Source organism: Puccinia triticina, chromosome 14A (assembly GCF_026914185.1).
Source record: "Puccinia triticina chromosome 14A, complete sequence".
Lineage (NCBI taxonomy): Eukaryota > Fungi > Basidiomycota > Pucciniomycetes > Pucciniales > Pucciniaceae > Puccinia > Puccinia triticina.
In genome coordinates, this window is record NC_070571.1 from 4,652,552 (window position 1) to 4,668,282 (window position 15,731).

The 15,731-nt window shown below is 48.7% G+C and overlaps 1 protein-coding gene across 1 annotated transcript; it reads left to right on the plus strand.

The window, feature by feature from the left end:
* Nucleotides 1-420: 420 nt before the first annotated feature.
* Nucleotides 421-5,355, plus strand: PtA15_14A415 (uncharacterized protein; the record flags this gene model as incomplete). The annotated part of the gene is made up of 8 exons (XM_053163129.1): nucleotides 421-549; nucleotides 636-797; nucleotides 1,175-1,198; nucleotides 1,277-1,539; nucleotides 1,689-2,179; nucleotides 2,246-2,512; nucleotides 2,582-2,968; nucleotides 5,282-5,355. The coding sequence occupies 8 exons, from the start codon at nucleotides 421-423 to the stop codon at nucleotides 5,353-5,355; spliced, it is 1,797 nt and encodes a 598-aa protein (XP_053027086.1).
* Nucleotides 5,356-15,731: the final 10,376 nt, after the last annotated feature.

The window sequence follows — 15,731 nt, forward strand, 5'->3', positions numbered from 1 at the left end:
TCCTCAAAACTCAAGAAGGTTGCTCCTGCTGACATGAAGAGTGTGAAGCCGAGATAATTGACATGGATGATGTAAGTTTGTGTTTATATGGGGAAAGAAGGACGGTGGTCTGAAGTAAATGTTTTCTTGTAGGGAGAACGACATCACGGATGTCCTTGAGAGTTTGTTGTTGGTCCAGGTCGAGAAGTTTGGCAAAGTAACGATAGATATGAAGAAGAGCCGCCGCAACATACAGGTGACTGAGGGGAACACAAGAGAGAGTACATTGAGTTGATTACTCAATGGCGGGTCGGGAAGCGAGTGGTGGAGCAATTCCCGGCGTTCTTGAGCGGCTTCCACAAGCTGATCCCGTAGAAACTGATCAACGTCTTTGACAAGCGCGAGCTCGAGCTACCAATCGGGGGGATGTTGGACATTGACATGGACGACTGGATCAAACACACCAATTATCGGGGATATCAGCCCGACGAACAAGTCATCAAGTGGTTCTGGCAAGCCTCCGCGCCTGGCCTGCCGAGAAAAAATCCCGCTTGCTCCATTTCACCACTGGTCAGTCCCCCTCCCCCTCACCCTTGTTTTTTTTTGTGGGAAAATGGGCGGGCTGAGAGACGCACATTCACTTTCTCCCCCCTCAGTTAGGTACATCTAGGATCCCCGTTAACGGGTTCCAAGATCTCCAAGGATCTGATGGCCCTCGTCGATTCACGATCAAGAAAGCAGGTGAAATCACCCAGTTGCCTAAGTCACATACATGCTTCAGCAGGTTCGACTTGCCCCGCTATCCCACCTCCAACAAGGTAAAGTTCCCCCCTCCCTTCATCCTTCTTTTTGATGTGCTTGTTTGAGGTTTGTTGGGATGATAGGTTGGAGCGGAACATCAGCTTGGCAACCGCGGAAACTCTTGGTGTGTCTCCCTCCCTTCCTTTCTTTTGGTTTGTTCTGGGATGAAGAGCTGATTTGGGTCTCTCAATAGACGTTCTTGTAGGATTCGCGGTCGAGTGACACGGCGACGACTGTACCAGTGCCTGACGACGGGCTGCCCCACGGTAGCCCGACGCGTGCCCCATTGGCGTCGGGTTGTCAGTCCGAGGGAGCCAAAATCGCTCTTGTGGTGTATCCTGACTCCTTTGAGACCCAAAACGAGAGCGACTGATCCTATGGTTCGTTGGACGAGGTGGTACTCCTAGCTGCTGCTGAGGTGGGTATTCAGATGCCGGAAAGGTATACCGCCTCCCCCTGACTGATGTTAATGGCTGGTTTATCATTTGACAAATAGCAGTTTGCCGAGCCAGACTCCCCCGGCCCGTCATCTGTTCCTCCAGGCACAGACTTGGGTGCCTCAGTCCCATCTCCAGCCCCTGACACCCCCTTGGATGTCATAAAGAGTGTTTTTAAGACTTGTGAGATTCCCTCTCCTCTAATCCTAGCGACTTGGCAATCTTTAGCCCTTACCGGAAAACTGATTGGAATGGCTTTCAGATGGGTCTGCTCGACCCTCATCCCCAAACCCAGCTGCAAAGAGGATGCGATTGTCTTTGGGTACGTGCATTTCATACCCTTGCTTGGGCTGCCCTCGCAGCTGACAGCTTCTTCATCTTCAGATGGTAAAAAGAATACCAAGTTGGATCTTCCCCGGCCAACGCCATTTATGCCGGTTAAGGAGAATTTCAGTCGCGTTTCGGCTTCAGAACATGCGCAACCTCTGATTCTGCCGACGATCCCCAAGAACTCTCCTCTCCCAGCTACCACGCAAAATACGACTCGTCCACCTTTGACTTCAGCAATCACTCGGCAATCCGAAGGCCTTCGAGCCCCGGGGCTGCCTCCTCCAATGGAAGAGAGCCGGTTAAAATCATCTTCATGCCCCCGGCTGGCAATGCCTCTACTGCTGACTCTGGCTCAACTCTTCTCAGCCCATTGGAAGTCTGTGAAAATCAGGTGCCCATGAGGACATGCGATCTAACCCCCGGAGCCAATCATCAAGTCACCACCGGGAGCGCCCCTGCCCTTGACGCTGCCAATCCCCTCGAGCCAGCCCCTACTCATTCCCAGTCTACTCTGGCCGCATCCCAGAGCCACGCAAGTGATCCACAGGCCGCTTGCGACTCCTCAAGAAAGAAGAAGCTTGATGAGCCGATGACAGGCATTGAGGTGTTCAGGCGTCCAATCAGCAAAAAGGGTTAGCATATCTCCATTCTCATAGATCATCACAAAATGCTGATCTATGCTTTGCTTGCTCATGTAGGCCTGCTCCGCAACATCGACCAACTGGAGATCCTGAAAGACGAGATGGAGCTCAATGAGGGTCTGGCGCATATCGCAAGGAAAGCTGTCAATAATTCCCCTCTCTTCCTTCCAATAGTCAAGGAGGTCATTGCCTACCGAGTCAAGAATTGCTTCGATAATGGCGGTTTCAGGGTCGGCACTTTCAAGCTCAAAAGGAGTTCTCCGGAGTTTCTGGCACTCTTTGAGGCAGCTAACACCAAGGAGTTTGCATCAGTCATCCGCTGCAGTAAGTCTCTGGCCTCCACAAAGCTCCCCACCCCTATTCGGTGGTGCTAACATTTGTCCGACCACTCAGGCCCCCGCCTCACCCAGATCGATGGTGATGATGTTTTTTTTAGCAACAAGGACTTGATCGACTTCGACTCAATTGCAGAGCTCGCAAAGGCAAAGAAAAACCCGGAAATTGACGCTTCGTGGCGCTCGCTTATTGCCCTCATGCAAAGGTCGAAAACCTCTGAGAATGAGGAGTACAGTCCCCAGGAACAAGGCATGAAACTATCAGTCGGCAAGGTCCATACACTACTTCAATCCTGTATCGGTCAGATTGCTAGCGGTTGCAAACCTGTGGTAGAGGCTGCTCCTTCCGCGGACGACACGATTGCCGGCGGCCTCAAGATCATGTGTGAGAAAGCGTCCCACTTCAGGGCTGGTGCCCAAGGAACCTCGAATCACCGTGGTAATGGTCTCCATTTTCTGCAAGAGCGAGTTTGGGAGTCTCTGATTGCGCTCATATTGATGGATTACTCGGTTGAAAGTCAAGAAAAAGGGGGGGGGGGGGGGGAGAGTTGTGGCTCTGCGCTCCTCTGTTGCCTCGTGCTCGTTGTTGTCTCTTCTCTCTCCTCTTCCTATCTCACATCTACATATGCACCCCCACCCACAGACACTACATATATATCTATATGAACAGATCCTTTCCACAGTCACAGGTCTCATGCTGTGTTGCTTTGCGCGTCGGCCCCCTCGACTCCTGCGTCACACGCCAGGGGACAGGATACTACAATTTCTAATCCTTATCTATTACCTCAGGTGGAATACATACGTTTCTTCTGGTCTTCATTTGTGGGCCATGTATCTTTACTCAATAATATTAGTAAACTGACTTTTGTTGAAACCTTTCTCTTGTCTTTCTCACGCTTTTTGTTGTTGAATGATGGCCTGAATGTACACGCATATTTCTCAGTTTTTGTAAAACTTAAAACATTAATGATATAGAGAATGACCATGACTTTAGCATTTTTATTATTGTTCTGTTGATATATATACACATCTTTATTTTTTGATTGATTCTTCTGCTTTGAGTTCTGAAAAGAATCCGGAAGCAAATGAGACAAATTTTCTTCTGCTGCGAGTGCTCAAAAGAATCTGGGCAAGCAAATAAGATGTATCTGTGGGCTTTTTTCTGATTTGAGTACTGAAAAGAATCCGGGCAAGCAAATAAATTCAATCTGGAAAGTGCTGCTATAACCCATCTGGAAATTAATTTGTGAGGCACACTAACACCACCCTGCGGCGGCGTAGCCGCTTTAAACTCTAGTCCACTCCAAAAATGGAGTGAACAGTAGTCCACTACAACTTTCATTGGAGTGAACCATAGTCTACTCCAAATTTTGTTGGAGTTAACAAAATTACACTCCAAAAAAGCCTGTTTTTTGGAATGTACCCATGATGCACTCCAAAAATTTTGGAGTAAACCCAATTCCACTCCAAAAATATTTTCTCCAAGGTAAAATGATTCATTTTTTTGGAGTGCACAGATTTTCACACCAAATTTATTGGAGTGGTTTTCAACAGTATTGCAGTAAAAGAAGTCAGGGTTCTTAAAGAGGAATGAAACCTTATGTCAGCATCATCCAAGTTTATTAAATTCACAAAAACATGGCAGAAAAGATCTAAGTTTTGGCGTGCAGCCACATGGTGGCCACTGTTGAATAGATTACCCCCGAACACTATGTGCCATGGATAGACCCTTCAGCTTGTGACAGTGCAACAAGCAAAAAAGGGCCAGCATTTTTTATTCTCAAGCAGGGGCCTATCCAAGCGAAGTAGGGGGCCTGCAGGGAGGGGCCAGGACGAAACCGGAACCCCTGGGGGGACAATTGACAGCAGCCCCCTCCTTAAATACTCATGCTCAGCCCATCCATAGCCAGCGAGTCGTGACTCTTCCAAAGACTCTAGCTGCATCCTGCGCCACAGCTCCCATATCCTCGCCAACGCCACGCCGCCCAGTACACCCCAAAAAAACCGTTGACACTCTATGCCCTCGCCGGATTGGATGGCTAGCCAACAGAAGTCAATACCCGGCGCTTCCTGGCCATCCTCCAACCCCCCTCGCGCCTCAAGATTTTCCCTGCCAACCTCCCAATGGACCCCACTCAACCTGTCCTTCTGCCCCTTCTCCTCATCTGACGACAGCTTCCTCCTCCTCCTTGGCCAGTGTCACCAGTGTTGCCCGACCAACGGTATCAAGGCCCTCCCCTTCTCGTTTCCCTGCCCCCCTCGCCTCAGCGCGGAGACCTTGGCCCAGCCCGGGCCCAGTTCGTGGGCATCAAGGCCAACGTCACTGGCTGGCTGTACATGAAGCAACCCACCTTGATCCCTTGGCTCTTGCTGAACGGGATTAGCTCAACGGACACCTCAAGGATGTACAACCCTGTCTGCCTGATCAACCAGAACAACAAGAGTATCATGAACACCCCAATCCAGCTGTACCTCCACCCGGTGGCTGCGGGCAAAAGCCGCCACAAACTGATGAGCTCGCAGGCGGGAGTAGGGGGGAAGGGACACATTGAAGTTCCCAGCGAATTAATGGAGACGTTCTAAATACGGGCCCAATGAGGTGCTGCCCTGCTGGGCTTCAAACAGAGCGCAAGGGACAGGAACCTGCTCTCGTCCATGGGCACTGACCATCAATGTGGCCAAGGAGGTCAAGTGTCCCTGGGAGCCAAGCTCTTGCCCCGTGCCCATTGAGCACCTCTGGCCCACGCCCCTCTAACAGCAGCAGCAGCCCAGGAAATGCGGCCTGATGGTCCGGGCGACGGCCTTGACGCCAAATCTGAAGCACTCTTTTAAGGGAAAGATCCGTGTCAGTCTCCCCAAAAATCCTCAATCCACCACCACCACTACCAGCCTGTCTGTTCCAGATGAAACGGCTCAACTCCCACCGCAAGACCTCCTGCCCCTCCCTGGACTAAATCAAGCTTGCCTGGTTGCACAACCAGGACAGACTGGCGGAGATCTTTGATGACTCCGAGGTCTTCACACTTGTTGAACGCGCCCGCAAATGCAGACTCAAGACCCTTGTACATTGCCAGTGCGGCGTCTCTGGCTCTGCTACCTTTGTCATTGGTAATTGCATGTACAAGACTCTCTTACATTTTGAGAAGTTACAGCTCTCAATAAGGATGCATGATGTTTAATATTTTTTTAAAGAGAAGTTACACTGGGCTAAGCCTAACATGGTACATCCCCACATCCTCTTCTCATTTACCCAACATCTAACTTGTTTTGCTCCTTATTTTTGTTTCTTGAATAGGGGTTGATTTAATAGCCGCGTTCCTATATGCTGGGCTAGACACCACACAGGAAATCACTCTGCACCAATGCAGACTAATGTCCCGTTGACTATATTTCTGAGGAAATAAAGAACAGAAGCTCAAAAAAAACATGACATAAATGTTTTATTGATACATGATACATCTGATGATACGTAGATGAATTTCTTCCTGGATTTTTACAATGTTGCCCTGTGTATTGTGTGGAAATATTTACCATTTTAAACTTGAAAAACTTCAAAGATTGTACCATTATAGATTAGGCAGTGCATGTATTGGCAACATTCCAATCATTTGGAGAATGGAGAAAAATTCTGCGCAAGGTAAATGTTGGGTGTACCCACAAGCTGATTTGAATCTTAAGGATGAGCTACATTGTTGTGTGAAATTGAATCTGTGGATAACTTTATATTTTGCTACTTTGTAAAATCTAAATAACATATGACAAGTGTTTTGATGTGATTCCTATTACATGAGATGATTGAGATTAACAAGGCTTGGATAGCCAGGGAGGTCAAACATCCCAAATTTGAGAGGTGAAGCATTAAATTTTTTCCTCTATTGCTGTGGGGCCAAATTTGAAAATCTCAAGAACCACAATTTACATGATTGCATTCAATTCTCCTGAATTGTGACACACCCAGTCCATGCTTGCCCTGCTGCAGGAAAACTTGCTGTTGAGATTTTGCTGTCACAGGCAAGTGGGGGGGGGATATTAGTGATACATATTGGAGGGCTAATGAGGTGGCTTGGATAGCTATTTGGCAGAACAGGAGGCTGGATTGGTGCCCTGCAGCGGCGTAGCCGCCTTGGCCTCTAGTATGTGTATTTAAAACACATCAAAAATGATGTATGTAAAATGTTTTCAGTTTCTACAATGACTAAAACCTGAACCAGAAATAAATTCAAGGGTATTAAATTTGGTTGGTTCATGTCACCTGCCTACTACTGCCCTAAAGTTTTCCTGGTACTCCACCCCAAAAACTTGGAATATACATTTTCAAAGTTACATGCAAGTTTCAATTGTACAGACTAGAGGCCAAGGTGGCTTTGCCGCTGCAAGCATAGTCCCCTAACCAGATGGCTCCCTGCCTTTGGTTTTTATCTCTCTTTGACAGTGAAGGGGTTTTTTTCTTGTGGAAATACCTTCAATTAAATTTTGATGATGTGCTGGATTTATTTAGGGTCAGCCTAAATGCACTCCAAAATTTTACTTTGTGCACTCCACCTTTTCGGCTTTGGGGGGCCAGCACTCCAAAAAATCTGGAGTGCCTTAATCTTGTACTCCCAAAACATGGAGTCTCCAGATGGGCACTCCATGTTTGTTGGAGTACACAACTGGGTAATCCAAAATTTACCAAAATAGGGGAGTGCAGCTAGATGCACTCCAAAAAAAATGGAGTGCAAGCCCAAGCACTCCACCTTTTCAGCAAAGGATTTTGGCTTTGCACTCCAGCTGGCAAATACCAAATGGAGTGCATTGGGGTGCACTCAAGTCCTCACTGGCCATTGGAGTACACCCCCCACCTCAATGACGGGCCATGGAGTGGCATACACACACCTTGATGACCGGTCCGTGCCGGTCATTGCTGGGAAAAACATCTCCTCTCAATGACTGGTCTGCGCCGGTCATCATGGGGGTAAAGCACTGTTGCACCCTGGCCATCGAGTGGGGTTTGCACTCCACATGATGACCAACAATCAGTGGAAGTACACACCCCACTTGGTGGCCAACCATTGAGTGGAGTACACTCTGTCCTTGATGGCCAGCAATCAAGCAGAGGACACACTCCACTCAATGGCCGACCACCAAGTAGAGTACACTCTCCGCTTGATGGCCGGCCACCAAGTAGAGTACACTCTCCGCTTGATGGCCGGCCACCAAGTAGAGTACACTCTCTGCTTGATGGCTGGCCACCAAGTAGAGTACACTCTCTGCTCAATGACCAGCCATCAAGCGGTAGATCCCACTCAATGACCGGCTGTCAAGTGGCCTACTCACCCCAATCAATAGGAGACCCCACTCATTTGCCGGGGTGTAGTGTTACACCCCTTGATGTTTGGTGTGTGCCGGTCATTGAGAGGAGGTGCTACACCCCTTGATGTCCGGTATGTACTGGTCATTGAGGGGAGGTGCTACTTCGCCAGTATAGACCGGTCATAAGTCCCCTTGATGACCGGAGAGGGGTGAGTCCGCTTGATGACCAACACACACCAGTCATTGAGAGATGTTATTCACCTCAATGACCGGTCTGGTCATCAAGAGATGTTGTTCAGCTCAATGACCGGTCTGGTAATCAAGAGATATTTTAATCACCTCAATGACCGGGACCGGTCATATTGTGACTACCGTTGCCTGGCCATCCAATCCAACAACGGCATTGTCTATCAATGGTTGTTTCATGAAGAACATGACTTGCTTGGGAAGCTGCAGGGTTTTTGTTGGGTGGAACTGGGAGGCGTGGCGTTGGCAAGGATATGGTGGCCATGACGCCGGATATGGCTGGAGTCTTCAAGGGAATCACAACTTGCCGCCTATGGATGGGCTGAGCTTGAGTATATAAGGAGGGGGAGCTGCTGTCAAATGTCCCCCCGAGGGTTCCGGTTTTGTCCTGGCCCGTCCCTGCAGGCCCCCTACTTTGCTTGGATAGGCCCCTGCTTGAGAATAAAAAATGCTGGCCCTTTTTTGCTTGTTGCACTGTCACAAGCTGGAGGTTCTATCCATGGCACACAGTGTTTGGGGGTAATCTTTTCAACAGTGGCCATCATGTGGCTGCACACCAAAACTTAGATCTTTTTTGCCATGTTTTTGTGAATTTAATAAATTGTACAGATTTAAAATTGCATTTTTTTTAAACGGATGTACTTCGCGCACTGCGAAAAACTCGTTGCACAATGCAGGGGGCGTCCACTCAACGTCCCAGCCACAGTGCACGGTAGCTCAAAACGCTTCGCGCACTGCAAATGAAAAAGCTTGAAAATCCCCTTTTTTTTTCTGCCAGCCGGCAGAGGGGATTTTTCTTGCCCCTCCTCCATTTTATTGGGGTATTTGGACCCCTCAGCATGATGTAGAAAAAGTATGATAAAGAAATACAAAAAATAAGCGGAGCGCCTCCCCGGGGCACACCCCCGTGGATTTTCAACCTGCCAAAAGTCCATGGATTGGGTACACAGCCCCTCAAGAACAGAGTTCGAGGGGCAGAAGTACATACCCCATGACTTTGCCGTGCCGATGGCCGGCACAGGCCAGAGCGGAGTACTAAAAGAATTGGAGCAACTAAAAGATATTTCTTGCTTGTTAGATCTTTGTATGTACACGTGTAGCAATGAAAAGGAAGTGAGCTAGTTAAAGAGATTGATCCGGGCATGTACCTAAAAGCAGAAAAGGATATGCCCGGGGACTGAGTCTGGTTGAGCAGGAGTGGGTATGATAATGCGCTTGCGCCGCCTCCGTATTTCACAAGCTGTTTTATTGTATCCTACACTCCAGTTGGCCGTGTGTCCAACGTCAGTCTCTTTCTGTGATGGCTCTGGTTGCTGGTCTTTTCCAATTACGGGAGCAAGCCGGGTTATTTGAGTAACTTTGTCTTTTCCTGTCTGTACAGGTCTGTTTGTTCTTGTGCTGTTTGTTTAGGAGCAACGTTCCAATGTTAGTTGTCTGTGCTTTTGTGCTTTGTAGTCTGTTGCTGTTTCTGTGCTTACAGGTAACCAATGATTGCGACAATAGTCTCGATAGCAGGTCTGTCTGGGCTGTCTGGGTTTTGAGTCCAAGTCTTTCCGTGAGAGTTAAGGTTTTTGTCTGTGCTTGAGCTTGTCTGTGGGCGTTGACCATTAAGGTTCTCGCGTGATCGCCATCTGCGGTCAACGGAGCAATACACTGCAGTTAGCTTTGCCGTGGTTAGGTCTTGGGTCTGGACTGCGAAAGGGGCTAACCTTTATTTGCAGCTGGGCTTGCGCCTTGGTCTGGCCGCGCGAGCTTCCGTAAAGGTTGCTGCGGGTTCTGGTCTGGGTCTAGATTCCTACAGCCTCGCATACTTTGAGTCAAGAGATTGAAAGTAGCTTCAGAGATTTGGATGACACCTATTTGGGCCAGGGATCGACGGATTACCAAGCGTCCAAGGGGTTTTGTGAGAAAGTCCGCAGCGTTGGCGTTAGTCATTCACGTATCGTAGTTTGATGATGTTGAAGAGAATGAGTTCCCTGAAGAAGTGAAGCCGGATGTTCATGTGCTTGGTCCGTAAACTGTTCTGCGAGGTTTCACTGTTGGCGAGATCTATAGCACCTTGATTGTCGACTCCTACTTCAATGTCTCGGACAGATTCTTGGAGTTCTATTTCCTTGATAAGACTGGTAAACCAGGCAAGGTCCCTCCCAAGGTCGGATAGTGCCTTGTACTTGGCCTCCGCTGTCAAGAGGGAAACTGTTGGCTGCTTGCACGATTTCCAGTTGAGGAGATGTGAGCCCGCAAGGACCACAAAACCGGTGGTGGATCTTCTGGTGTTGGGGCAGTTACCCCAGTCCGCATTGGAAAATGCCCTGAGACCAGCGGATTCTGAGCATTTGAAGGTGAGGCTGATGTTCCTGGTGCCGGACAAATAGCAAAAGACTTGCACAGCGGCTTGGTAGTGCTTGATCCCAGGCTTTTTGAGATACTGTGACAGTTGGCTCACGGAAAGAGAGACGTCCGGCCTCGTAAGAATGCTGACGTAGTTTAGAGAACCGACTAGGGCCCTATAGTTGATGTTGAGCTTGCTGAGTGCGTCGATCTCTTGTGCTGTTGCTTTGGAGAGGCGTTCTCTTGGGTTTAGCGGACACAAGGCAGGGTGTTCTCTGTCAAGCCCAAATTCAGCCAACTTGCGCCCTATGTACTGCCTCTGGTTTATTTGAAGTCCACCTTCAAATCGGTCAATGTTCATTCCTAGGAGAAACTCGGCATCTCCTGGGTATTTTATTTCAAACTCTTGTTCCATTTCCGCTTGAAAGATCTCCGGCCGGTGACTGATGATGACAATGTCGTCAACATGGGCAAAGAGCCAGGTGGCTGGTCTGCCCTTCCCTTCGCGCATCCAGAATACGCAAGGGTCCAAGACTGAGATTGAGAATCCTAGCAACTTGAGGTAGCTTGTTAATCGCTTGTACCATACAAGCGGTGCCTGACGCAGACCGTAAATGGCCTTCTTGAGGTGTAGGACCGAGTTAGGCGGGCAGTTATAGCCTTGAGGTGGGAGCAGCGTGACTGTTTCTTCCAGCGGACATGTAAGGAAGGCGCTCCAAACGTCGAGCTGATGGATCTTCATTCCATGGTTTACTGCAAAAGAGATAAGCAGCCGCAAGGATGAGGCTTTGCCCGTCGGGGCGTAGATGACTTTGAAGTTACGCCTGTACACCTGGCGAAATCCCTGAGCGCAGATACGGGCTTTGAATTCAATTACTTCATTTGCTGCGCCTAGCTTTCTCCTATAAGCCCATGTGGAGGGAATAGGTTTGTCCGACAGGAGCCGCTGGCGCACTGTCCACACTTGATGTTTGAGCATGTTCAATATTTCCTTCAGTTCTGCCTTTGTCCAGTTGTCACGGTCGGGCCCGGCCATTGCTTGTTTATGATTCTTTGGGTCCACTTCGATCTCGATCAGAAACACCTGTTGTGACCTCTTTCCTTGAATAATATTGCTCTTATTGATGCTGCTGGAGATTTCCTGTGCCAGAGGTGCCAATGTCCAGGCATATTGTCTTCCTTCTGCCGGGAGCAAGACTTGGGGCTCAATGGGCTGCGCGGGCTGATCCTGAGTTGGAGGGCTGCTGGAGCATATTAGCTTGCATCAGAAGACAACGCGTCATATCGATTATTGTTCTGTTTGCGCGTTCAGCCATTCCATTGTTCTGGGGTGTGTAGGCTGGCGCGACGTTGTGCTGAATACCTTCTGCTTTGAGGTAGTCGCTAAGAGTCCCGTTGACGAACTCGCCTCCACCGTCAGATATGATTTTCTTCAGGGCAAATCCCGTCTGTTTCTCGAAGAACGCCTTGAATTCAAGTATAGCTGTCGTAGCCTGACTTTTCTCCTTTAGTATGGCTGTATGTATGTAGCCGGTGTGCTGATCCACCAGCGTGAGGAAGTATTGCGCTCCGCCGTTTGTGGGAGGCGAGATTGGACCGACCAAATCGCCGTGTACGATGCTGAGCAGCGCGATGGCGTTTTTGAATGTTCCATTACACGGGATGCGTGTAAGCTTTCCTTGCATACAAGCGTCGCACGATTTGACTTTGGTGAGGTCGACCTTGTCCGGGACTACCTGCGCTATGCGCCCAGAGCTTGCATGGCCTGACCGGTTGTGCCACCTCTGGAAGTCCGACATGGGAGGTGAAGAGACGGTGGCTAGACTGATACCGAGATTTGGGACTGGCAAAACTCCTTCGATTTCGAGGATGTCGTTAGAGGGGTTGACTTGAAATGGTTCAGCATTGTCGAGCTTCACCTCGAATTTTCCGTCCTTTTCACTGATCACGACTCGATTCTCCATAAGTTGCACCAGTGATACAAGGTTGCGTGAGAGTTTTGGGACGTAAAGTGCCTTGTGCAAGGTCAGGATTTTGCCGGATGCTAGTTGAAGTTGTGCGGTCCCACGAGCTACAGCTGTCAACTCCAATCTGCCGCTGCCAGTGACGATACTCACGTGGACGGGAGTGGTGGTCTTGAAGTACGCCAGGGAGTTGAGCATGTGATTGCTCGCTCCTGAATCAAGGACGGTTGAAAGAGTGGACCCGGCTGAAGTCGTGTTGTAGGTGAAGGCTGGCTTCATGATGGTTGTGTTGAGGGCTTCTTCATCACCTTCGTTGTCTTCGTCGGCAGCTGTGGCGTGGTACGATGATCTCTGCCTCTTTTGGAGATGATCTTGGTTCTGCAGTGGCTTGTAGGCTTTGGTCTGGCCGCGCGAGCTTCCGTAAAGGTTGCTGCGGGTTCTGGTCTGGGTCTAGATTCCTACAAGTACAACATGCAAACTCCCCTGATGACCGGCCAGCACACAGGGGGAGTGCAAATCACCGGTCATCGAGGGGAGTCTTTACTCCTCTAAATGACCGGAACAGACCCGGCCATCGAGAGGCGGATCACTCTTGATGACCGGGCTCATTACTTCCCCAGGTCATTGAGAGAAGATTAAAGACTCCTCTTGATGACCGGGTCTGTTCCAGTCGTTGAGAGGAGGAGTGTTTCTTCCTCTCGATGACCGGAATGGACCCGTTCATCGAGAAGAGGGTTTAATGCTCTGAGTCTCGATAACTGGAACGGTTCCGGTCATCGAGAGGATCATTTCTCTTGATGACCGGAACGTTCCCGGTCATCAAGAGGACCATTTCGCCCTCTTGATGACCGGAACATTCCCGGTCATCAAGATGACCATTTAGCCCTCTTGATGACCGGGACCGTTCCAGTCATCGAGAGGAGTGCTTAATCCACTTGATGACCGGTGATTTGCACTCCCCCTGTGTGCTGGCCGGTCATCGGGGGAGTTTGCATGTTGTACTCCGCTCCGGGACCAGCCTGTGCCGGCCATCGGCACGGCGAAGTCATGGGGTATGTACTTCTGCCCCTTGAACTCTGTTTTTGAGGGGCTGTGTACCCGATCCATGGACTTTTGGCAGGTTGAAAATCCACGGGGGGTGTGCCCCGGGGAGGCGCTCTACCTAGCTTTTGTATTTCTTTATCATCCTTTTTCTACGTCATGCTGAGGGGTCCAAATACCCCAATAAAATGGAGGAGGGGCAAGAAATATCCCCTCTGCCAGCTGGCAGAAAAAAAAAGGGGATTTTCAAGCTTTTTCATTTGCAGTGCGCGAAGCGTTTTGAGCTACTGTGCACTGTGGCCGGGACGTCGAGTGGACGCCCCCCGCAGTGCGCGACAAGTTTTTTGCAGTGCGCGAAGTACATCCGTTTTTAAATTTGAGAAACCTTAATCTACTCCAATAAATTTGGAATGAACATCTGTGCACTCCAAAAAAAAAATGAAAAAAATGTTGCTTGGAAAAAATATTTTTGGAGTGGAATTGGGTTTACTCCAAAATTTTTGGAGTGCATCATGGGTACACTCCAAAAAACAGGCTTTTTTGGAGTATAATTTTGTTCACTCCAACAAAATTTGGAGTAGACTATGGTTCACTCCAATGAAAGTTGGAGTGGACTGCTGTTCACTCCATTTTTGGAGTGGATGAAGTAATTTTTTGGTGTGCATTTAGCCTGCCCCATTATTTATTAAATTAGCGTAGCAATAAGGAACGCTAATATATTGCTATATTAAGGCAGAGCCGCTAAATATAGCTGAAGTGTGGCAATCAGAAGCTAAAAATCACTACTTTCTAGCAATTAAAAACTTTGGATTTTTTTCTGGATAGCAGTTAGCGTTGAATGTAATATGCTGGTGCCAAACTAAACTTTAGCGTAGCAGCGCTAAAAACGCTGCTAAATTAGTGTATTACACACTAACCGTAGCATAATAGTTGTATCATTGCTCTCAATGACCGGGACAAACTGGCCATTGAGAGGACACACCCCTCTTGATGACCGGCAGGACACACCCCTCTCAATGACCGGCACAGACCGGCCATCACAAGGACACACTCCTCTTGATGACTGGTCGGTCCCGGTCATTGAGAGGACAGACACAGCCCTCTTGATGATAGGGAGAGACCGGCCATCAAGAGGACACACCCCTCTCAATGACTGGTGTAAGACTCAAGAGTGGTTGTGGAACCCTTTTGCAGAAAGGTGAAGGGTATGATGGAGGTGCAAAACTCTGCCCTTCTGCTATCAGATAACAAGACCCACCAAGCTAAGCTTAGCAAGTTTTAATCAAGTGATAGGTCTGGTCTAGTTCCAAATGAGGTTGTTTGATGACAGGTATGTGAAAGATGAGCAAGTTTATGAGGAGTGGGAAGGGTGAAAGTTGACTTGATGTTTCCGGTGGGGGTTGAACACAGGTCCTTGAGAGGGTGATGTGAAAATTTGGGGGAGTGCCTAGGCTGAGAAGTGTATATATCTCAGTCAGGAGTTGAACCAAGAATGGGGTAACTTGTGACAGGCACGTGATATGTCAACCAAGAGAGATGAGAGTGAGTTCAGTGGTTATTGCAGATGAGAGGGATGATATGGTATGTTATGTGATATAAAGTATAAGGATAAAGATAATGGCTGATGGGTGATGTCTGTATAACTGGTGGGTACTGAACTGAGGGAAAAACAACTGGGGGGGAGAGAGCTCCTTATATAGACAAATGTGAGGGATTTTATCTAAAAGGGGGACCCTGGATGAGGGATTTTACCTGGTGGGCTGCGTACAAGTGGTGTCAGAAAATACTAAATACAGGCAAAAAGTGGGGTGAGAAATGAAAGAAGATGACATACTAATAGAAGGAGTACATAAACAAAGCGGGGAAATGTCAAATACAGGGGTACCTCATGCAAGGGGTGCATGAGTGGTGTCAGACTAATGCAAGGAGTGCAGAAATGGGGTCAGAAGACTGCATGCAGCTGCAAGGGGTGCATAAATGAGGCAGGGACATGTCAAATACAGAATAAATGGGGTTGGTCCCCTGTATATGCAGTGCAGATAAGAGGGATAGAAAATAGTATTTGTTTGGCTGGGGCTGAGTATGTGTATACCTGTGAAAGGTGAATTGAGGGCTGTGATAGGTTGATGACTGGGGCTGGCCTTGTCCATGAGGGTCCAAGTGTCAGCCGGGCTACTATAGTAATTTAGAGCCCTGCTAACTAACATCACACAGTTGTTAACTGTACATACTTATTGCGGCGCAGAGCGGCGCATACAAGATGAAAACCATATTTTATTATTGAATACTAATGGTGGTGCAGAGCGCCGCGCATACTAAAATGAATGAATATGC